Source organism: Podarcis filfolensis (genome assembly GCF_964270895.1).
Source record: "Podarcis filfolensis genome assembly, chromosome: 4".
NCBI lineage: Eukaryota > Metazoa > Chordata > Lepidosauria > Squamata > Lacertidae > Podarcis > Podarcis filfolensis.
The window spans coordinates 94,596,163-94,619,756 of NC_139607.1; the positions used below are offsets into that span (position 1 = coordinate 94,596,163).

At 47.5% G+C, this 23,594-nt stretch overlaps 1 protein-coding gene and 1 long non-coding RNA gene across 7 annotated transcripts in view; both read right to left on the reverse strand.

The window, feature by feature from the left end:
• LOC310760966 overlaps positions 1 to 23,594 on the reverse strand; it is a 95,052-nt gene that overhangs the window by 5,631 nt on the left and 65,827 nt on the right. The window contains exon 2 of the long non-coding RNA XR_014547132.1: positions 2,385 to 3,085. This is a non-coding gene — a long non-coding RNA (uncharacterized lncRNA). The remainder of the gene's footprint in view (positions 1 to 2,384; positions 3,086 to 23,594) is intronic.
• Positions 5,178 to 23,594, reverse strand: part of USP35 (ubiquitin specific peptidase 35) — a 48,534-nt gene continuing 30,117 nt past the window's right edge. For all 6 annotated transcript variants that reach the window (XM_083609637.1, XM_083609636.1, XM_083609638.1 and 3 more), the window contains 9 exons: positions 22,591 to 22,726; positions 19,506 to 19,635; positions 17,961 to 18,062; positions 16,693 to 16,851; positions 16,268 to 16,461; positions 14,169 to 14,262; positions 12,164 to 12,270; positions 9,294 to 10,524; positions 5,178 to 6,559 (listed from right to left, as the gene is read on the reverse strand). In XM_083609637.1, the coding sequence (XP_083465763.1) occupies positions 6,395 to 6,559; positions 9,294 to 10,524; positions 12,164 to 12,270; positions 14,169 to 14,262; positions 16,268 to 16,461; positions 16,693 to 16,851; positions 17,961 to 18,062; positions 19,506 to 19,635; positions 22,591 to 22,726 (2,318 nt within the window). In that variant the 3' untranslated portion in view covers positions 5,178 to 6,394. The remainder of the gene's footprint in view (positions 6,560 to 9,293; positions 10,525 to 12,163; positions 12,271 to 14,168; positions 14,263 to 16,267; positions 16,462 to 16,692; positions 16,852 to 17,960; positions 18,063 to 19,505; positions 19,636 to 22,590; positions 22,727 to 23,594) is intronic.

Genomic DNA, 23,594 nt, shown 5'->3' on the forward strand with positions numbered 1-23,594 from the left:
ACGGCGTTTCCGTGCGCTGCTCTGGTTCGCCAGAAGCGGCTTAGTCATGCTGGCCACGTGACCTGGAAGCTGTACACCGGCTCCCTTGGCCAATAAAGCAAGATGAGCGCCGCAACCCCAGAGTCGGCCACGACTGGACCTAACGGTCAGGGGTCCCTTTACCTTTAAACTATATGTGACACCACTATGGCATTCCAGCAACCAATATTGCAAGTGTAATGAAGGGACATTTCTCTGTCTCACTGACTCCAAACACTGTTAATCAAAATGGCGGAGACTTCAAACGGATTAGGACACTGAGCAGTTGTTCTGATCCACCAATGTCATCAAACACAATGAACAATTCCCAGCCAGTTTGATGAGCAATGAATTCTACTCGTTGGGAAAAGCATGAATAAAATCCAAGGGAGGGAAGAGAAAATAGCAATAAATGTGAATCAGCCTTCACTGCAAAGGCACATTATCGGATGCATCAGGTGCATAATTGGAAAAGAAAATACTTCATTTTTTAATGTAAGGCATTTTCCCAGTTGTTGGCAGCTTGGGAAACTCTGAAATGGAACGGTGTTGAGATTATTATTTTTAATTCCTATTTTTCTAGCAAAGTTTCCAGAGGCTCCTGAGCTTTTGCAAACTTAACCAAGAGCCTAAGGCCCCTCCCAGGTTTCCTGATGTGGTAAAAACCTGTGTCTGAGATGAAGGTGAAGGTTCATATGACACAAGAATGAAGGAAGCTGGCTTACGCTGAGTCAGTTGGACCATCAGTTATGTCTACACTGGCTGGCAGAAGCTCTCCAAGGTTTGACGCAAGGGGTCTTTCCCAGCCCTACCTAGAGAAGCAACCTAGGACCTTTTACATGCAAAGCGGATGTACTCTGCCACTGAACAACAGCACCTCCTCAGCCACCTGCTATGTTTCTGCGCACACACATTGCCTCGCCACCGAGACCATGCCGTTTTCTACGTGCAGGGGTTTTGATTTTAGTAGTCAGCTGAGTTCCCACCTGCGTGGTGAACTGATACACGGAGACACAGCTTTGTCACCGGTGTGAGGGCACGATTTCTAACCAATTCCCAGACTTCCTGGGCAGGGCGGCAGCTGCATTCACATAGCTTCCCAACCTGGCTGCTCCAGGGATTTGGGAAAGGCTGGGTGGCAAGGTTTTCTTGGGTGATCGCTACAGGATCACAAGAAGCAGCCCCTTTGACCTTTGAATCAGGCCCCTCTCTGATGGCTACCTGGGTTCCAACATGCCAGGCTTTGACAGGCAGCCCGTCGTGGGGCTCCCACTCGGTCCAAACTGTCAAACGTAGCCTTGTGGGACTGTTCGTTGAAATGCCGGTTTTTGCATTCCACTCTAAACTAAAACCCTACAGCTTCCATTGAAAGCCCCCAGACGGCCCCTTCTTCTGCTAACCTCTAGTCATGCAAGACATCGCCTTACATGTTCTAACACTGTTGAGTTTTCCCATCGACGGCTACTAGCCATGATGGTTAAATTCCACTTCTGCTGTTGGTAAAGTCCCCGTTGCTAGAAATCGCAGGCAAGGAGAGTGCTGTTTACATTCAGGTTCTGCGGCTGTGGATTTCTGATTGTGGAATCTGTCTGACCTCTGTGAGAACAGGGTGCTGGACTAGATTACCTGACCCAGAAGAGTTCTTAACATCTCCATCCCTGCTCCCCTTCATCAGGTTCTCATTTATAGGGGTGAGTGACAGGGAGCCGGAATAGAATCCCCATATACATGCCAGAAACAGAAATGGGATCACGTGACCACCATGTCGGTCACATGATGAGAAAAGCAAACTCGGTGAGCTGGACGCGACATTGCCAGCTGCCGAAACAAATGCTATGCGCTCGTTTTCCCGTTTTGACAAGACATAGATTTGTCCTACTCCTAAGGGGCCCCGAGCAACACAGCGAACATTTTGCACAAGGATTCAGAGCAGCACCTGGTTGGGTATTTTACCAAAAGTTTGCATTTTGAGGGGTGCCACCCTGGTAGTTCCTAGTGGTGTGAATGCATAATAAACAGGTAAGATCGGAGGGGTGTGTGTGTGTCCCGACCAGGCAAAACCAGGATGGCCTGGCATCAACACCCAGCACGCTCAAGACCGCCAGACTTCATGCCTGTTCTGGGCTGGGGCCAGTGTGGTGTAGTGGTTAAGAGCGGTAGACTCATAATCTGGTGAACGGGGTTTGCTTCCCCGCTCCTCCACATGCTGCTGCTGGGTGACCTTGGGCCAGTCACACTTATTTGAAGTCTCTCAGCCTCACCTCACAGAGTGTTTGTTGTGGGGGATGAAGGGAAAGGAGAATGTTAGCCGCTTTGAGACTTCTTCGGGTAGTGATAAAGCGGGAGACTCTTCTTCTTCTACCCACCTTTCCCGGGTGCGTGCATGCCTAGCCACTAGGGCACACAGCTGCAATAAGTTGTGCTTTAAAATTCCCCACAATGGCAGGGTGGGTAATTAAAATGATGGGTTGCTGCACATGGGAGGCAATACTACAGAAGGATCAAGATACCAGTTTGCCAGTAGTGTGCGCGCACACACACACACCCCAAAAAGCTCGGGAGAGTGTGGGCTATCAGTTCTTAACACACAAATTACCTCAATGAGGGGCAATTTTGTGCATCTAAAGCATCCGATTGGAGTGGCCTCATTCCTTATCCCCTCCCCACGAAAGCATTCTGATCATCTGCTTGGAAAATTCCACTCTGCTCATCTGACACCACTGCATCGTGGGTTTTGTATTCCAAAATTACCAACAGGAAGAGGAACTCTACAAGTCTTCAGTGGTAGCCCCTGTACCATATAGTGTAGAAATGGGGAACCTGTAGCCATGCAGCTGTTGTTTGAGTAGTACTCCCATCAACCCTGGCTATTGATTATGCTGCCTGGGGCTGATGGGAGTCTGTGCAGCTCAATAACACAAATCGCAGGTTTCTGATTTGTGAAAGAAGATAAGACCTAAGGTTGATGGCATTGGGTATTGCTGCAAAACCAAACGGCCCTGTTAGATGCCTAAAGCAGGGGTCAGCAAGCTTTTTCAGCCATGGGCCAGTCCACCGTCCCTCAGACCTTGTGGTGGGCCGGACTATATTTTGAAAAAATAATAATGAACGATTTCCTATGCCCCACAAATAACCCAGAGATGCATTTTAAATAAAAGCACACATTCTACTCATGTAAAAATACCAGGCAGGCCCCACAAATAACCCAGAGGTGAATTTTAAATAAAAGGACACATTCTACTCATGTAAAAAACACGCTGATTCCTGGACTGTCCGTTGGCCGGATTTAGAAGGCGATTGGGCCGCAACCCGGGCCATAGGTTGCCTACCCCTGGCCTAAAGCATCCATGTAGCCTGGTAGTATTTGGATAAAGGGCTATTTACAGATGGACTTGGTAGTTCCATGGATAGACATCAGATACGGCTTTTCAGAAACCAGGGTTCAAGAAACCAAGGATCTACATCAGCAGTGGGGAGCCTGGGGCTCTCCAGATGTTAGTGGACTCCAGCTCCCGCCAGCCCCAGCTCCCATAGGCCAAGCTCAGGATGATGGGAGTTGTAGTCCACAACATCTTGAGAGTCTCAGGTCCCCTGTTGCTGAGTCTACATAATGGAAACATTTGACTGTTAATGCAAACCTTTTCACCAGGTGCAGAGAACATCTGGCCCTCCAGATGTTGGAACCCAAGAGTGGCCAAACGTCATGAGGTTGTTGTGAAGCAACATCTGGAGGGCCAAAAGCTCGCCACATCCGATTTAGGGTAATTTTATAATGTGTCCCCAAAAGCAACTCGATGAGGAGCCTTTAAGGGCATTTAATAAAAGGAACGTTGTGCTTTAGTTACTTTGCTATGAATGTCCTAAAATGAATGGCTGTTTTTGGTGAAGGGGGTAAGAAATGTTTTATTTCATAAGAATACTTTTGGGGTTTTTTTTAGGAGGACAAAAAAAATAGTCCCTTTTTAAAAATGTGTACAGCGTGTTCGTCTTGTGGTGTCGCCATTTGAGCTGGCTATTAATTTTTCTAGTCGCTGTGGATTGCTAATCCCTTAAATTATTAATTTATTCTTTGTGAGGGGTTTTTTGTTGTTGTTGTTTATAAAAAAAGACACTTTTGACACACTTATCCTGTAAAACTGATCTTGCGCTTAACCTAGATAATACTTTTTTTAAAGAAAAGAAACTTATTATTTTTGCTGTTAAATAAATGTGACCTGTGCCTAAAAGCAAAAAAAGTGTCTCTCTTTCTCTCTGTTATTAACTAGCACAATTAGGAGAGCAGGCTGTTGAGGGAATTGCTATTTATAATGCTAATTAAAGTACTCGCCGGTGCATTTTAAGTGTTCAGAAGAGCGCTAAATCCCTTGCAGGCGACCACAGTGCCTGGAAACAGACAGGTTGAGTATCCATAGCAATGACCACAGGAAGAATGACCACTGGAATAAGAACAGAGAGAATAAACGCTATGCTGTACCTGCAGCAGCACAACCGGACGCCTTCATCTGCCCCAGCTGCAACAAAACATGTCTCTCCTGTATCGGTCTCTGCAGCCACTGCAGGCACTGAAACTCTCCAAAGGTTTGACTTCACCCCCAAAGGCGCACTCCTCCATTGTCTCCTGAGACAGATGGATGCCAGCAGAGAGACAGATGCTATACTACGCAAGTAGGAATGGACACAGCCACACCATGCACTGAAATTGCTTTTAAACCACTTCGACACTCGTGGTTTCTTCTAAAGAATCTTGGAAACTAGCTCTCCAAAGGTCCTGATAAAACACCTCTCAGCAACCTTGAGAAAGTACCATTCCAATGATTCTTTGGGGGTAGGTCATGGCCATTAAAACAAGCAGATTGGTGTGGATGCGACCATTCATAATCTGTCCCGTCTCGTGGTTTTAAGTGAAAGATGGGCAGTAAGTCCTACACCCCCTGGGAAGGTGTGTCAAAGACCATAGGAAAACACCAGATCTCTCCAAAGGTGTAGAGAAAGCACTGAGAGAGGGATTCAAAGTTAAGAGCTCCTTTCTTGCCCCTACGGAAACTTCTACTGTCCGGCTGCCATTAAGAATTTCAATTTCTGCAGAGCTGGGAAGAAAACTAAATTTCTGCTGAGTTCCGGCTCTCATCAAGGCGCAAAACAGAAAGAAAAGGAGGTGATTTTTGCATGTTGTATGTATTTGTGTATTCCATTATACAGAAGTTTAAAATATTAGCCCGTCGGTAACCCTGGATTTGGACAACCAATGAACTGAGCCCGAGAGCAGCGATTTCCCAGAACAAAAAAAAATCTTGAGTGACAGCCATGGGTGTGCATTTTTTATAAACCAGCTAAATAATCAGTTAGCAACCTCTGCCTTCATATACTACAGAGGCACCACATGAACCACAGTCTTAACATACTGATTTGGAGTGGAGGCGCTAGGAGACAAGTCTCGGCCAGGACTATATTCTCTGACATTGCGGTTCCTAGAATAAGAAATGGGGGAAACTGGCAAAGGAAAGATTCATGTCAAGAGGACCAGCCTTTCTAAACATGATTCTTCCCTAGGTGGCTGTCTAGGTCAACGAGGAGAGAATGCTTCTTCTGTGATGGCAGCCAGGAGGCATAACTCACCTGAGCTCTGTGATAGAGCAAAGGTAAGATTTCCTACCTAACGTACCACAGGCTGAGGTTGGATACTTGAGAAGGGGACTAGCACATCCAGGAGTTTCAAGATCTCGTATGAGAGAGGGCATGTGCACCATTTTAATCTTCAACCTAGTGGCACACAGCTACACCCAAGGCCAATGCTGATCAACAATGGTGTTGCCCTGTGGCCTGAATTATTCTACGCCGCCATATTGTTCTATCCCTCCCCCAAAGCTCCTACTTCTCTTTCAGTTCCACTCAAAATATCCATGGCCAACGAAGACTCGAAACAGGACAGGGGTTCAGAACCTGCCGCCGCTCTGCTTTGAAAAGGTATCACAGGACAGCAGAAATGCCTTCGAGTCCAGTTTGCTGCACTGTCCCTCCCTGAAAAGACACCCCTCTCGAGGGGTTTCGCAAAAGGATTCCCCACCTTTTCGCAAGGGGAGAAGGTGTAGGTGGGGCACCTCAGGACACTTCGAATTCAGTCTTCCTGGCGGTCCTAGGAAGTGTAGTTCCGTGAGGGAGCGGAGAATTCCCTCCTCAGCACCCATCAGAGAACTACATTTCCCAGAATTCCATGGTAGGGCCAGGCCGTTCAAACGGTTGTGGTACTCTGTCTCGGCCATGGTGGGCCTAGCTCTCCTGTTGCTAAGAAGATTAAAAAGGCCAAAGGATCGTTGAGCACAGTGGAGCCTTGCTTGGTGGTGACAGTGTCGGCCATTTTGTGTCGGGTCAACAATGGCTAGAAGACGAGTCCATGGAAAGAGCTTGACCCTCCACTGGGGTCGTGCCCACAACCCCCCGAAGAACTATCATCATCGTCCCCATCAAAGTCTTTCCACCACAGAGGGGACTTGGGCAAGGCCGAGATGTAGGCACTTCTGCTTCGGGCTTCCTTTTCTTGCTCCTGTGGCACGGGAAAACAAAACAAAGCTCAGACATGGTATACACCTCAAATCAGTTAAATAAACAACAGCAAATAACCCCCTCAAGGTTAGCCAACATGGCGCCCTCAAGATGGTGCGTCATCCCTGAACATGGAGCCACCATGTTGACTGGGACTGAGGAGAGCTGGTGGAGGCCACCAATATCTGGAGGCAACCAACCTCCTTGACTCTCAGCTAACAAGTGGGGCCCTGTAACAAAACATTGCAGTATGGAGTGATGATGATGATAATAATAATAATTTATTTATACCTCGCCCATCTGGCTGGGCTTCCCCAGCCACAAAATATTAAAATACCATACTACATCAAACATTAAAAGCTTCCCTAAACAGGGCTGCCTTCAGATGTCTTCTAAAAGTCTGGTAGTTGTTCTCTTTGACATCTGGTGGGAGGGCGTTCCACAGGGAGGGCGCCACTACCAAGAAGGCCCTCTGCCTGGTTCCCTGTAACTTGGCTTCTCACAATGAGGGAACCGCTAGAAGGCCCTCGGAGCTGGACCTCAGTGTCCGGGTAGAATGATGGGTATGGAGACTCTCCTTCAGATATACTGGACTGAGGCTGTTCAGGGCTTTAAAGGTCAGCACCAACACTTTGAATTGTGCTCGGAAACATACTGGGAGCCAAGGTAGGTCATTCAAGACCGGTGTTATGTGGTCTCGGCAGCCCCTCCCAGTCACCAGTCTAGCTGACACATTCTGGATTAGTTGTAGTTTCCGGGTCACCTTCAAAGGTAGCCCCACGTAGAGCGCGTTGCAGTAGTCCAAGCGAGAGATAACCAGAGCATGCACCACTCTGGCGAGGCAGTCCACGGGCGGGGAGGGTCTCATCCTGCATACCAGATGGAGCTGGTAAACAGCTGCCCTGGACACAGAATTGACCTTTGCCTCCATGGACAGCTGTAGGTCCAGAATGGCTCCCAGACTGCGCACCTGGTCCTTCAGGGGCACAGCTACCCCATTCAGGACCAGGGATTCCTCCACACCCACCCGCCTCCTGTCCCCCAAAAACAGTACTTCTGTCTTGTCAGGATTCAACCTCAATCTGTCAGCCGCCATCCATCCTCCAACCGCCTCCAGACACTCACACAGTGCTTCCGTCCAGGGTTTCAACCACCCCAATTCACCCACTACCGCCACCAGGCAGATGGGGCTCATCAACCTGGGAAGGTAGCTCATATTGGAGAAGTACAACTCTGATCCTAAACCTCCGCTGCCTTGAGGGATATCTTCAGGAAAAGAAAAGGCCAAGGAATGAACGTTGCACAAATTTGGAGTGGAGTCCCTAAGATGGTTGGATGGCGCCTTGTTCGCCTCCTTCCAGCAACTCCTGCAGCCAAGCTGGTGCCTAACAATTTGACCTCATCCCCGGAGGTGCACTCCATTGTTTCTCAAGGAAGAAGGATGCCAACCAACCAACGGTTTTGCTCCCACTCCCCACTCTGGTCAGTCCCAACAGTATTCCATCCCCATGGAGCATGAACAGTCCTCACTGGCTTGTTTGGGGTGTCCCCCCCACAGCCACCTCCATTTGTGGGTTTGTTTGTTTTTGGAGGGGTGGACAGACTTGCGCCCAATCCTAAATCCACTAAGTTCTTTAACTTCTCAGGTGATGCATGTGTATCTCTTCCCGGGATACATTCAAAAACAGAATCGACTAGGAAGTCACCTATATGGTCATTCTTTCCACACTTTATATGTAAACATTTCTCTGCTCTCCTGCTGCAGCTAATCCATTTTATTCCCCACCACGACCTGGTTGTCTCCCAACCACCATGCATGGAGTCTCCTGCGTAATAGCACTCTGGGGGCAGAAAACATTTCACCAACAAAAGCAGCTAAGTGATTTAGCTTAGTGCTTTGTTGGATATAACCGTCAGAGGCTGCTGATATCTTACTTGTGCGCAAGCAGCATGGTTTTGGCTCATATCCATGAGCACGGAACGTCTCAAATCTTTATGATGAGCAGCCAATGGAGCGCTCTCTAGCTGTCACTAGACTACAACTCCCATCATCCTGGACCAACGGCCATACTGGCTGGGATTGATGGGAGTTGGGTGTCAAAAAAGCAGCATATTGGCTACCCCGGAATATACAACTACGGTGATGGAGCTGGCATACCTTACTGTCATGGAAATCTACTCAATATTGATCCAGAGTAGATTCTCAATGTATAGTTAGCAGAGTAAAAACTTAAACATGTTGCAAGATTCCCCCAAAATAGACCAGAGGCCATTAATATTTCATCCAGCAGAGCTTTGCTGCCACTGAAGGCAAATGAGCATAATGGTCACAAATCCAATACATTAAGGATTGGCCCTGTCCATAAGAAATCCAGTTGCAGCAGACTTAACTTAAACTTACAATAACTTATAATAAGTCTAAACCTTGACACTAAGCATACTATGTTCAGAACACCACACCAGAAGGAAAAGAGATAGAAAGAGAAAGTGAAACCCAGGCTCCTTCTGGCCTTACTTTTATAGTCAGCATGACCTTGACAGAAAGAGATACAAGAACTAGTTTAAGCCAGCTGTACTCAGCTTCTCGGAAGGAATAACCCAAACATCATGAACCTTCTGCTTGTTTCTTTCACACAGAGAAGGTTCCAGAAGCTTCCAGAATTAAGTAGAATAGGAAAGATCTCTAAACATCAGATCAATACTTCCCACACCAAGAAATGCAAACTGACACTTACTTGCAAGTACAGGATGTTATCCTTCGCAATGGCTTCCATCAGGCTTTTGTCTGGAGAATGCAAGTCTCCATTCACCCGGCCGGACTCTCCGGTGGCCCCACGCCCTGCGTCTCTCGACTGGCTCGTCCTCTGCCTATAGAACAGCAGGTAAGCTGTATCCTTGGGCAAGAAGGATGTCACATTGCTAACAGACTCAAAAGACGAGAATGAGACTCTGGTGTCATTGAAGAGGTACCACTGGATCGCAACGTCTGGAGGTTTCTCTGGGGCGCCGCTCCGAGAGGCGTCCTTCAGGTTGCTCTCAGCCGCCACATCCTCACACTCCCGGGCGTAGCAATAGTAATGGCCACTCTCAGAGGAGACCCCGGAATGCACCACCACGCTGCAAAGGTCGTACACCACTGAAGCAAAGGCCTTGCGTGCTGAGGCGCTCCGTGGCGGGTTCGCTCCGCCGCTCGGGTCCTCTGAAGACGTCAGGACCGGAAGCTTCAACACCAGCGGGACGGAGACGTTGTCCAGGATCTTCCTCCTCCTCATGGCCCTCAGGTCAAAGGAGAACCTCAGCAGGGTGAGGATGAGGTAGTGAGGCCCCTCCGTCAGTTCAGCCAGCTTTTCCGCGTCCTGAAGAGAAGCGCAGTTGTCACAGTGATAGCGGTTCTCCGCCGTCAGCATCTCGGGCGATAAGAAATAATTGATCAGGTCGGGGACGGATCTGGAGGCTGTGGGCCTGTGAATTTGCTCCCTCAGAGCCAACGCCAAGTCTTCGTCAGGCTTCGCGCCGGTAGCGTCTTGCTCAGCCCTCGGGGGGAAAGGAGTCTCTTGACTTCCAGGCCCCAAAGTTTCGACGGGCAATATTTGGGGATGATTCTCTCCCGGTGCAGCCGGCTTAGCAAACCTCCTTGGCGAATCGCATGTCCTGCTTGGCACTTCTATGCCCGAATGAACGGCCTGCGGGCCCATTTCTTCTACCGGTAAAAGAGAGGTACTGCTACTGGCTATAGGCACATGATTATCAGCTGGTGGGAAAGCCAAAGAGAGGTCTGTGAAGGCTTCTTCTCTAGAAGAGACTTTCAGGCACTTCAGACACCGGATTTTCGTCTTAATTCTGCCCCCAAACATTTTTTCAATTAAAGTCTTGTTTGCAGGCTGCTGTTGCTCAGCCTGAGATATCAGCGTGGACTCTTTGAGCTTCTGGTAGATTCGCCTTCCTGTTCTCTCTTCTTCATGAAGCCTTTTTGGGGGGGTTGGGGGAAGAAGAAGAGAAATACACTGAATAATGTCACCAGTAAAACCATCCCTCCAACCACGGAAGGAGGTGCTACTAGGCTCTTAGACACCTGCCAACATCTAAGCCCTGCATCTCAAGATGAATGGCAGTACCAGAATCATATAATTTTCTCCTAGAAGGAAACCGGACAAGCTGCCTCTCCAGACAGACACTGAAACCTATATTCTGGAAGGAATTTTATAAATCATTTTCGCTTGGAATACTGCAATGCGCTCTACATAGGGCTACCTTTGAAGGTGACCGGGAAACTACAACTAATCCAGAATGTGGCAGCTAGACTGGTGACTGGGAGCGGCTGCCGAGACCACATAACACCGGTCTTGAAAGACCTACATTGGCTCCCAGTACGTTTCTGAGCACAATTCAAAGTGTTGGTGTTGACCTTTAAAGCCCTAAACGGCCTCGGCCCAGTAGACCTGAAGGAGCATCTCCACCCCCATCGTTCTGCCCGGACGCTGAGGTCCAGCTCTGAGGGCCTCCTGGCGGTTCCCTCACTGCGAGAAGCCAAGTTACAGGGAACCAGGCAGAGGGCCTTCTCGGTAGTGGCACCCACCCTGTGGAACGCCCTCCCACCAGATGTCAAAGAGAACAACAACTACCAGACTTTTAGAAGACATCTGAAGGCAGCCCTGTTCAGGGAAGTTTTTAATGTGTGACAATTTAATGTATTTTTAATCTTTGTTGGAAGTCACCCAGAGTGGCTGGGCAAACCCAGCCAGATGGGTGGGGTACAAATAATAAATTATTATTTCAATTTGTTCTATCCCTTGAGTGCATTTCTGCAGTAAGTCCAGTGTTAGCTTCATGCTTTTACACGCAAGCTGCCTGATAAAGCAGGAGGCAAATAACTTAACATTCTTATTTCAAAAATCTGGTTGAACCAATCCGTATCCTGATACCTTGTGGATTGCGGCCACAAGGAAGTCCAATGAGAAATGCAGAGGGAAAGGGGACAAGGAAGACACACACCTGCCATTTTCAGTAGTGGCTGTATTCAGAGAATCTCCCTTCTCCCTCAAAACAAACAAACAAATCTCTCCCAAATGTATAGGGCAATTTTAAGGGCTGAGCTTTCACAGGCTGTGAAGAGAGCGGGCATTTGGGCAATCTTCAGGGTGTGTGTGGAGACAGGATAGGCAAACATGCCAATTTCAGTTTCTCGGCTTTCCAGTTTTAAGTTCTAGATCGGTTCACAATTTATTTATTTGGTTTAAAGTCCTGAAAATTCAGCAGCATTTTACTGCATATTTCTCCCAACAAGAACAGTAATAATTTATTACGTATACTTCTACCTATCCGACTGTGTTGCCCCTCTGGGTCGCTTCCAAGATAATATAAAAGCACAATTAGGTATCAAACATTTAAAACTTCCTGATACAGGGCTGCCTTCCGATGTCTTTGCAAAGTTGTGTAATTGTTTTTTTTCTTTGACATCTGATGAGAGGGCATTCCACACGGCCGGTGCCACTACCGAGAAGGCCCTTCCCTTCTCGGTAGACATTTTTTGCATACAATTTTACCTAATATTCATGTTGGGGTTTTTTTTACAAAGCATATGTTATCTGAGAAGGATGCATCTTACCGATCGAGCAGGTACTTGAGGTATTCGGAACAGTCCTGCTGAGCTCCCCTGGTGAACCAGGGAGGCCAGGAAGCAGAGAAAAAGCTTTCGGGAGAGATGGCAGGCCGCTAACAGGGATTTAAGAAAGGTAAGTGGGTAACAGAAGGGGAAATGGTGAAGAGACACAAAGTATTTGCCATTCGGATACCAAAGCCTGCGCTTTTTCACCTGTGCTTTTTAAAGTTCAAATCATGGCCCCAGCTGATTTTTAGACTGCTGAATTTATATATTAGGTGGTTTTAAATTTCAAAATCTGCTTCATTTTAGCTAGAAAGCTGGGGTAGACAGTCGCCAACAAATCCCTAAAATAATAAAAGTACAGTGGTACTTGGTTCTCAAACGCCTTGGTACTCAAACAACTTGGAACCCAAACACTGCAAATCCGGAAGTGTTCCGGTTTGCAAACTTTTTTCGGAAGCTGAACATGCTCTGTTTTGAGTGTTACGCTTCTGATTAGAGTGCCACACTTCCAATTTGAGTGTTACACTGAGGTCTGTCTGTTTTGGCTATTTATTTTGCGTTCTTGTTTTTGCGGCTCTTTTTTTAATTTATTTTATGACTGTGTGGAAGAACCCAGTTCAGCTACTGATTGTTTGTGTGACTGCAGTACACGGTTTATTGCTTTCATTTTATGGATCAATGGTCTCGTTAGATAGTAAAATTCACGTTAAACTGCTGTTTTAGGGGTTGTCTTTAAAAGTCTGGAACGGATTAATCCATTTTGAATTACTTTCTATGGGAAAGCATGCCTTAGTTTTGGAACGCTTTGGTTTTGGAACGGACTTCCGGAACGGATTAAATTTGAGAATCAAGGTACCACTGTATCAGCCAGTTTCCCCAGCTGCTTTAAGGGCTGCCATGACATTCCTTAACCTGCTCACTCCCACCCGAAAATCTGCAAATATAGCAAAACACTGTTGTTTGTGCACTGGACAAATGCTGGCTGTTTCTGTTCTGCTCAACACTAAGCAAAACAGCATCTGTGTGGTGGTGGTTCTGGCATTGTGAGGGGTCAGCATGGTGCAGTGTTTGCGAGTGTTGGACTAGGACCTGCAAGAGCTGGGTTCGAATCCCCACTCCACCACAAAGCTCACTGAATGGCCATGAACCAGTCACTCTGTCTGCTTAATCCATTTCACAGAGTTGCTGTGAGGATAAAAGAGAGAAGAGCACATATTGCGCCCTTTGGAGGAAACGTGAGATAAAAACAGGATATGAACCAAAGCAAGCAAGAAGCCTCAAGTCCATCAGTCCCCTTATTGCGGACACGGCAGCTGCCTCATTCCATTCCTGGTTTGAGGCAAAGTATATAATTTGAGGGACGCGGGTGGCGCTGTGGGTTAAACCACAGAGCCTAGGACTTGCCGATCAGAAGGTCAGCGGTTCAAATCCCTGCGATGGGGTGAGCTCCCGTTGCTCGGTCCCTGCTCCTGCCAACCTAGCAGTTCGAAAGCACGTCAAAGTGCAAGTAGATAAATAGGTACCGCTCCGGTGGGAAGGTAAACAGCGTTTCTGTGCGCTGCTCTGGTTTGCCAGAAGCGGCTTAGTCATGCTGGCCACATGACCCGGAAGCTGTACGCCGGCTCCCTCAGCCAATAAAGCGAGATGAGCGCCGCAACCCCAGAGTCAGCCACAACTGGACCTAATGGTCAGGGGTCCCCTTTACCTCTACCTATATAATTTGAGGCTCATCCTCCAGACCTCTAAACTTCAACCTGTACTGGAAACTGAACAGCCCCTTTGAGCCAAGAAGCAGCGGGTTCAAAGCTTACCATGGGTGCTTGAGCAAGCCACCATATCTGAGGCTCAACTCCCTTCCTCCTCGCCCTATCTGGGATGCGGAGGTTAACAAAACTGACCAAGGTACCTTGTGGGGCTGTTGCAGGCATAACGCAACAAAAGAGCTTTGAACATTCGAAAGGGAAGCATAACGCAAATGCAGGAATTGGGAAATGCACTGACTTACCTGGCTGTGCTCTAGAAAGGCAAACAGCCACCGCAGCTTCGCCACCAAGGGCTGGGAAGTGTTTTCGGCTAAGCTCAACACTGAACGCCTGAAGCTTGAAAAGGAAGTTTTGAAAGACGTTTAGACACAGTGAATATACTGAGGTGGTATAGAAAACAGAAACAAAAGAGCGTCGTAATGAGAAGCCTGAGCTCCCCGATCGACAGTGGCAACCCCACAACCAAACAACAACACAAAACTTTACATACAATCATGAGAAACCAGGGTTTCTCCAGACAAATGCTTTTGTGTGTGTGTATTCTGCAACACATCACCGGACACATTCACACTACAGATGTGAAGTGCTATGAGACCAGTTTAAGCAGTCATGGCTTCCCCCAAGGAATCCTGGGAGCTGTAGTTCATTAAAGGGCGCTTGTACTTTTTAGAAGACACCTATTCACCACACAGAGCTACAGTTTTGTTATGTACTGAGTTGAATAGGATCCGAAATGCAGCAGTCTGATTGGTCCTAGAACAATAGGATTCAGAATGCAGCTGTCTGATTGGTCCACAGGAGCCACCCAATCCAGCTCCAGGTGGAAGTGAATCCACAACCAGATTGGCCTACAGGTGAATCCCAGAATTAGCCAATCACGTGGGGCCCATTGTGTAAATAATGTATATAAAGCAGACATTCTGGGGGAACTTCCATTCCTCCTCACCGCTATGAGCTGAATAAAGAGCATGAAATCCACTCTTGATTCCATTTCAAGTTTCTAGAGTAGTGTAACAACCAACCCCTCTTCTTGGGGAACTCTTAACCCAGATTGGGCTGGAGTAGACTTCACCCCCAGAGGTGCACTCCATCGTCTTTCGAGACAGACAAATGCCAGCAACTATTATTTTAACCAATTCCTTTCCCTTATTATACTTCCTTCAAAGTCCCTCTTCCCCACCCGAAATTCCCACAAGTGTATTTAATTTGTTCACCAATGCAATCAACAGGTGATTACAACTTCTATTTGCTTCTGTTCAGGTTGAACTGCTTCTCTCGCTTTGAAGCCTTCAGCAGCAAACATTCAACTATTTGTTTATTTGTTTATTGCATCTATATCCTAAACAGCCTCGGTCCAGTATACCTGAAGGAGCGTCTCCACCCCCATCGTTCTGCCCGGACACTGAGGTCCAGCTCCGTGGGCCTTCTGGCGGTTCCCTCGCTGCGAGAAGCCAAGTTACAGGGAACCAGGCAGAGGGCCTTCTTGGTGGTGGCACCCGCCCTGTGGAACGCCCTCCCACCAGATGTCAAAGAAAAGAACAACTACCAGACTTTTAAAAGACATCTGAAGGTAGCCCTGTTCAGGGAAGCTTTTAATGTTTAATAGGTTATTGTATTTTAATATTCTGTTGGAAGCCACCCAGAGTGGCTGGGGAAACCCAGCCAGATGGGCGGGGTATAAATAAATTATTATTATTATTTTCTCACAGGCCCATATAAGTTCAGCACAAACAGTTGGGCCTGGTGAGCATTTAAGGTCCCCAACCCTAATCTGCGGGTTGCCATCCGATTGGATTTTATTCTGATCCTGATCTGATTTGAGGATGTATTTTAATTAATTGTCTGATTTTATGTTAATGTATTATACATTTGATGTTAGCCGCTCTGAGCCCGGCTTCAGCTGGGGAGGGCGGGATATAAATAGAATTTTTTATTATTATTATTATTATTATTATTATTATTATTATTATTATCCTACATTTCCCCCTCCACCCAGCTCAAGGGGCACCCACAGTTCTCTCCCCCTGCTCACTGAATACCCTGTGCAGTAGGTTAGGCTGAGAGGCTGTGAGTGGCCCAAGTGAACATCACTTATGACCGAGCGGGGATTTGAACCCAGATCCTAATCAGGTACTCGACCACTGCACCACACTGGCTCACGGTGATTTGTTGCTGAAGGCTTTAAAATGTGAGAAGCAACGAAGCCAGAACAGAAAATGGGCTGCTAACATGTGGCACTTTTAATAGCCCCAAATCAGAACTTCCAAACCTATCATTAAATACCAAACCAGGTAAGGCTGGAGGGGAAAGCAGAGGCAAAGGGGGTAGGAAGAACACCTACTCAGATGCCATGAAGAGTGCTTGGATGATGCTGTTCATATAGCAGGTGTTCCCCAGGTTTATTAACCCTATTTTCCCCGTTTCAGATTTGGAAGCCAGTCGAGGATAAAAGCTGGCCAGTTCGTTCTTCTGGGAAGTCCAGGCGTTCTGCCCGAGCAGATATTTGATTCGGTCTTCATTTGGAATCGGGAGAGTCTCACGAGGAATAAAGCAAGGGGGGAAAGTCAGGGTTAAGTCTGCAATGTTCACAGCTCCTTTGGTTTAAAAGTAAAAAAAGCAGGATTGTCTCGTGCTATAATTCTAGCCCCCAACGCCAATTCTGAGAAGCGTCTCATTTCAGCTGCATGAAGCTGAAAGCTTTTTCCTCCCCCCCCAAAGGTTTCTTCCATGCATACAGAACCCACCCACCCCCAAAAGAGGAATTACTTTTATTGCCTCCACGACAGGTTCGTAGAGATCTGGGAATCCTGAGAATCGGAAGAACATGCAGTGGATTAACTCAGCCAGCTGTTCCAGGCAACTTGCCGCAGAATTGGAGTTTTCCTTGTGGAGGGCAGCAACCACTCTTGGGATGTGTGGGAGAAGCTTTGAGAGAGAGAAAAGGAGAGGTACAGTCAGCCTAAACCAGCAAAAAACCAGCCGCAGGGCTGAGCTACACGCGTAATAATAATAATAATAATTTTTATTTATATCCCACCCTCCCCAGCCGAAGCCAGACTCAGGGCGGCTAACAACAATAAAATAATACAACATTCTAAAATCATTTCATTATAAAATTAATTCAAATCAAATTGATGGCAACCATTGGGCTAGAGTTCTGTGAAGATTGCCAAAGGAGTCAGGCTGTGCCCTGGCCAAAGGCTTGGTGGAACAGCTCTGTCTTGCAGGCCCTGCAGAAAGATGTCAAGTCCCGCAGGGCCCTAGTCTCTTGTGACAGAGCGTTCCACCAGATCGGAGCCACCGCTGAAAAAGCCCTGGCTCTTGTTGAGGCCAGCCTAACCTCTCTGTGGCCTGGGACCTTCAAGATGTTTTTGTTTGAAGACCGTAAGGTCCTCTGTGGGACATACCAGGAGAGGCAGTTACCAGATAGGTAAAGGTAAAGGGATCCCTGACCATTAGGTCCAGTTGTGGCCAACTCTGGGGTTGCGGTGCTCATCTCGCTTTTCTGGCCGAGGGAGCCGGCGTACAGCTTCCGGGTCATGTGGCCAGCATGACTAAGCCGCTTCTGGAGAACCAGAGCAGCGCACGGAAAGGCCATTTACCTTCCTGCCGGAGCGGTACCTATTTATCTGCTTGCACTTTGACGTGCTTTCAAACTGCTAGGTTGGCAGGAGCAGGGACCGAGCAACGGGAGCTCACCAGATACTTAAGGGTTAAAATATCACTCGGTTTTGCTGTCACTCATCCCACAACTGGCCAATCGTCAAGGACTCAGTGGAAGAAGACCCCACCTCTTCATTCCAAAAGAAACACCTGCCGCATCAGACCTCTGCTTCTGTGTCAGGGATGGGGAACCTGTGGCTCTCCAGATCTTGTGGATCTCCAGCTCCCAACAGCCCCAGCAAGCTTGGCTAACGATCTGGGATGATGCAAAAGTCCAGCAACATCTGGAGTTCCGGGACATTCCTGTTCTACCTGGTTCTTAACTGAACGCCTGTACGTTTGAACATGAGCGATGACATGCTTCGCCTTACCAAGTGAAATGCCTCGTGAGAGTGCTGGAAGCTCAACAGCATATAACGCAGGATAGAGAGTTCTCCCTCTCGCAGAATAGGGTACAGCAACTTGGAAAACACCTGTTGGAAGAGAGGAAGGGCTCATTATTAACATGGCAGGTGAGCAGGATCCCACAACCCAACGGCTCTTGAGTTACATTAAAGTACAGTGGTACCTTGGATTAAATACTTAATTCGTTCCGGAGGTCCGTTCTTAACCTGAAACTGTTCTTAACCTGAAGCACCACTTTAGCTAATGGGGCCTCCCACTGCCACTGCGCTGCCGCTGCGCAATTTCTGTTCTCATCCTGAAGCAAAGTTCTTAACCTGAGGTACTATTTCTGGGTTAGCGGAGTCTGTAACCTGAAGCGTATGTAACCCGATGTACTACTGTAAAGTACCCCTGACAGTTAAGTCCAGCCACAGACGACTCTGGGGTTGCGGCGCTCATCTCGCTTTACAGGCCAAGGGAGCTGGCATTTGTTCACAGACAGTTTTTCCAGGTCATGTGGCCAGCATGACTAAGCCGCTGCTGGCGCAACGGAACACCGAAACCAGAGCAGCGCACGGAAACGCCGTTTACCTTCCTGCTGGAGCGGTACCTATTTATCTACTTGCACTTTGACGTGCTTTCAAACTGCTAGGTTGGCAGGAGCTGGGGCAGAGCAACGGGAGCTCACCCCGTTGCGGGGATTCGAACTGCCAACCTTCTGATCGGCAAGCCCAAGAGGCTCTGTGGTTTAGACCACAGCGCCACCCGCGTCTCCCTGAGTTACACTAGTGGCTAAAATTGTGGAAACATTTTGGGGGAAGTGTTTTTCTGAGGTTTGATGGCTCAGAACACCACTTTTTTTAGAGTAATACCATAAAATTAGATATCAATGGAAAGATAATTTAATGAAGAATGTAATGCCACAAAGCCTGTTTAATTATCTGTATTCTATCAAAGGTTATAGCCAAATAACCAGAAAAAGGAAGCACAACTTGCTTAGGTTGATATGCATTCATTTGAATGTAGCCAATGAGCATGCATGTTTAGAGAGCCAATTAGGTGTTATGAGCCATCAAACCTCAGAAATACACTTTTCCCAAAAGGTTTCCACAATTTTGGCCATTAGCGTATATGTCGTTGTTGACATCCTTCTGTCTCGAGAGACAATGGAGTCAAACCTCTGCAAAGAATGTTGGGCTTTGGTTTAAATTAGCAGGCAACATCCCTGTCAGTCCCAGTCAACATGTGCCGTGGGTATTTTGTGGGGACCCACAAATGTTGATTATTTCCAAATGTTTCCCCTCTGACATAAGCCATTTAAGCCTTTATAAGTTAAAAAACAGCCCCTTGAATTATTTCTGGAAGATAATAGCATGGCAGTGCTGAACAATGACTCAAACACACGTGCCAGAAATTGAGTTATGTTTCTATAATTCCCAAATGGGCTCCCCGAGGGCAGAGAAAACTTCCCTGGCAGTGCTAAATGCACGTTAGTCCCTTGTATGCAGGCTTACGCGAAGAAGCAAACTGACCCTCTCAATTTTGGACAGCGTGATTTCAATCAAGATGCTGAACTTCTTCACCGCAGCCAAACCCTTCAGCAACGCTATGATCCATTTGTCGATGTTCTTCCCCAGAGGCCAAGACACCCATTCAATCATCCTGCAAAGATAAAGAGGGAAGCAGGTCCCGCAAGATAGGATACGCAGAATAACTTTGCAAGGTGCAAGCCAGGTCCAGACGAACCTGATCTCTAAATGCCAAGTTCAGGAAATGCAATCCTATTCGTTCCTACTCAGAATTTAAGTCCCGTTGCTCTCAACGTGGCTTCCTCTAAGGCAGAGTCTCCCAAACTTGGGTCTCCGGCTGTTTTTGGACTACAACTCCCATCACCTGCAGCTAGCAGGACCCAGGGGTCAGGGACGATGGGATTTGTAGTCCAAAAACAGCCGGAGACCCAAGTTTGGGAAACCCTGTGTGCCATTTGCCTCCTAGGATGGGTCATAAGGAAAGGGTTAAATGAGTGTGTGATGTGATTGGCCAGTGGGAATGCAAGGGGAGGAGTAAAAGTTAGAGTGGGAGGTTTTGAAAGTCAGTTGAGGTTTGGGAGTTGAAGAAGGAAAAGGGAGGATTAGGTGTGGGTTGGTAGAGTTGTATTGTGAGAGAGTGAGATGAATTGTTAGGTGGAGTCAGATAGATAGTTGGGGATAATCAGTTTGAAGTTGTTAGGAACTAAGAATAAGAAACTGACGAGAGAAAAATTTACTGAAACCATAAGCTTGTTCCTGCACTTAAAAATAAACTTGATTATTTGTTAATGTTAACAACTGACTGGACTCCGTGTGTCCCCGTGAGATACGGGGTGGTGGCAGCGGAAAAAGCAATCGCAGTGGTGGCACAGGGTCAATAGACCGTCAAACGTCTGGGGGCCCTGTGTGTGATCGCCACACCCTGCTCTAAGGTAATTGCATAAAGCAGTGGTTCCTAATTAGGGGTCTGGAGACCCCTGGGGGTCCGCAGAGCACACCCAGAGGGTCCACAGCACCATCCCCTACCAGGGACTCATTTTTCTTTTTAATTGCACAGTGAAAGCCACAATAATAACTTTTAACTGAATAACTTTTAAACTGAACTTCTAACTGCTTTCAGGGACTAACAAGTTTAGAGGACTCTCCCACTGCGTGTAGGCAGGGTTTTCAGTGAATCTTGCCTTATGAGGACAACAGCTCACCCTCTGATGATTTAGCTAGGGCTGGGCGATACTTTGCTTTCAACATCATGATGCATCAGCAGAGAGGTAGGGGGATAGCTCAGTCAGTAGAGCACGAGACTCTTAATCTCAGGTGTTATGTACTGAGTTGAATAGGATCCAAAATGCAGCAGTCTGATTGGCTCTAGAACAACAGGATTCAGAATGTAGCAGTCTGATTGGTCCACAGGAGCCACCCAATCCAGCTCCAGGTGGAAGTGAATCCGCAACCTGATTGGTCTGTAGGTGAATCCCGGAATTAGCCAATCACGTGGGATCCATTGTGTAAATAATATATATAAAGCAGACATCCTGGGGGAACTTCCATTCCTCCTCACCACTATGAGCTGAATAAAGAGCATGAAATCCACTCTCGACTCAAGAGTATATTTCATCAGGATTGTGGATTTGAGTCCCACGTTAGGCAAAATCAGTGCTTTTTTTTTTTTTTTAGTGTTTAGGGGTACTCTCCTTTTGACTCAAGAAAACCACCATTTTATAGTTCTGGCTGGGGCTGATAAGAGCTATAGTTCAAGACACACATACAACACCACATACCGGCTACTCCTGCCCTAGAAGAAGAACAACAGCCCTCTCCAACGTGGTGGGATGTTACTGAACTACAACTCCCAACATCTCTGACTACTGGTCAAAAGGGCTAGGGGCCTACCCCTCCGTGCCTTCCGGCTACTGCCTTCCTGCATCTGTCCGGCTGCCAGGAAACAACCATTTGCCAGGAACGGGTCGCTTGCTGCGTTGACGTCATTTGGACGGCTGCCCAGAGTCTGCGCAGTCTACGCAGGAGGAGGCGAGTGCCTGGAAAGGAGCCTCAAATGCAAGGACGCTCTGGCAGGCGGTATCTGGCCTGCCGGCTGGCTCTCAAAGCCTCCTCCAAACCACCCGCCCAGCCCTCGCGTGAGCCTAATTGCGTTTCGTGGGCTCTGCTTCATGTCTCTCCCAATTCTGCCCCAGCGCGGGGGCTGTTTTAAAAAGGGAAAGGGAGGCCATCGATCTTCCAAGGGCTAATTATAGAAGCCAGATGCCTTTTAGTAGCAACATCGCTAGCAAGCATCTGCCATTAGCTGCCCAGGGAAAGAAGAAGGAGAAAGAACAATAATTGAACCAAGTTGAGAGGTGTGCATGTTCTCTGCAGCACTTTTAACTTTGCTGGACACAGCAAAAGAAAGAATTGAGTGTTCCCAGAAAAGAACCGGGAGCAAGAGGAGGACTCCTGTCCTGAGAAAACCAAGAGCATTATGAGTAGAGATGGGTGCATCTACCGTATAAGACGCACCAGACCATAAGACGCACCAGGTTTTTGGAGGAGGAAAACAAGAAAAAAAATATTCTGAATCCCAGAAGCCAGAACAGCAAGAGGGATCGCTGCGCAGCAAAAGCAACGATCCCTCTTGCTGTTCTGGCTTCTGGGATAGCTGCGCAGCCTGCATTCGCTCCGTAAGATGCACACACATTTCCCCTTACTTTTTAGGAGGGGAAAAGTGCGTCTTATAGAGCGAAAAATACGGTATTTCCCAAATCCGTGCCATTTTTGCATGTGTTCAGCCACAAACCCATCCCACCCGGTTCTCACAATCTATTGTTTTTAAAAGAAATCTGCAGGGGAATATGCATAAAAATACATATTTTTAGTGACTTCTGTCTGTTGGGACTGGTGGGGTGGAAGGCAGGCTGGCCTAAGCACAAAAACACACACAGAATTCTACAAGGGGTAACCACTGCCTTATCCTTGCAGGACCCTCTTCTGTTCCTTTGCACGCACCACAAAAAAAGTATTAGTACCATTTGTGAAAGCAACCCACCCTGCAAGTACTCTCTGGGGAATACTTCTCTCCCTGGGCGCTCCTTACCTGCCAATTGCCATCATCATCTGTACATCCGTTATGCTGTCGTCGTTGGTGAGGTTTCTAAGGATGCCATCCATGAGTTCTAGGGGAACGTACTGGACCACGCTGGCTAAGGCAATCGACGGTGGGTCCTGCTCATCTACAAGACCGTCGAAGGCAGAGGCAGTCCCAAAAACAAGTGGCATCAAGAATTAAGACAGTGTACTTCGCAGGTAAAGGTAAAGGGACCCCTGACCATTAGGTCCAGTCACGGACGACTCTGGGGTTGCAGCACCGTGTGTTTCTACCTATCTAGGGTCTTCCAGGCAACTCACAAATCAAACAAACAAACAAACACAAACACATACACACACACACCAGAAAAGGGAAACAGAGGCCAGGGCAAACCTAAATGAGCATACCAGTCAGGATAGTTGGCCTTGATGAAGATTTGACGTTTTCATCCCCAAAAAGTTTTTGATTTGAGTTTCTACTGAAATGAGGCTACATTTTAATGTTGCATTTTAATGTTGTTTTTAAGTTGCGTTTAACCAATTGTTTTTATACCTAGTGCTAGCCGCCCTGAGCCCAGTCTTGGCTGGGGAGGGCGGGGTATAAATAAAATTTATTATTTTTTATTATTATTATATCTGAAATGTGTATGGCTCCGCCAGTTATACTGAGAGACAATGGAGGGGGGGGGGTGAAGTCAAACTGGGACACAAGCCTGGGCAGTGTGTGTGGAGGTCCTGGGCTGCCCAGGGGACAAGACCCCCCTCTCAGCTTCGCTGATGTGGTCCAAAGGAAACCAGAGCAATGCGCTTGGCACCAGTTTCGCTGCAGGAATTCCCGGAAGGAGGCGTACAAGGTGCCATCCAACCATCATAAGAGACTGCACTTGTGTAGGGTTTATTCCAGGCACAGGCAAACTCGGCCCTCCAGATGTTTTGGGACTACAACTCCCATCACCCCTAGCTAACGGGACCAGTGGTCAGGGATGATGGGAGTTGTAGTCCCAAAACATCTGG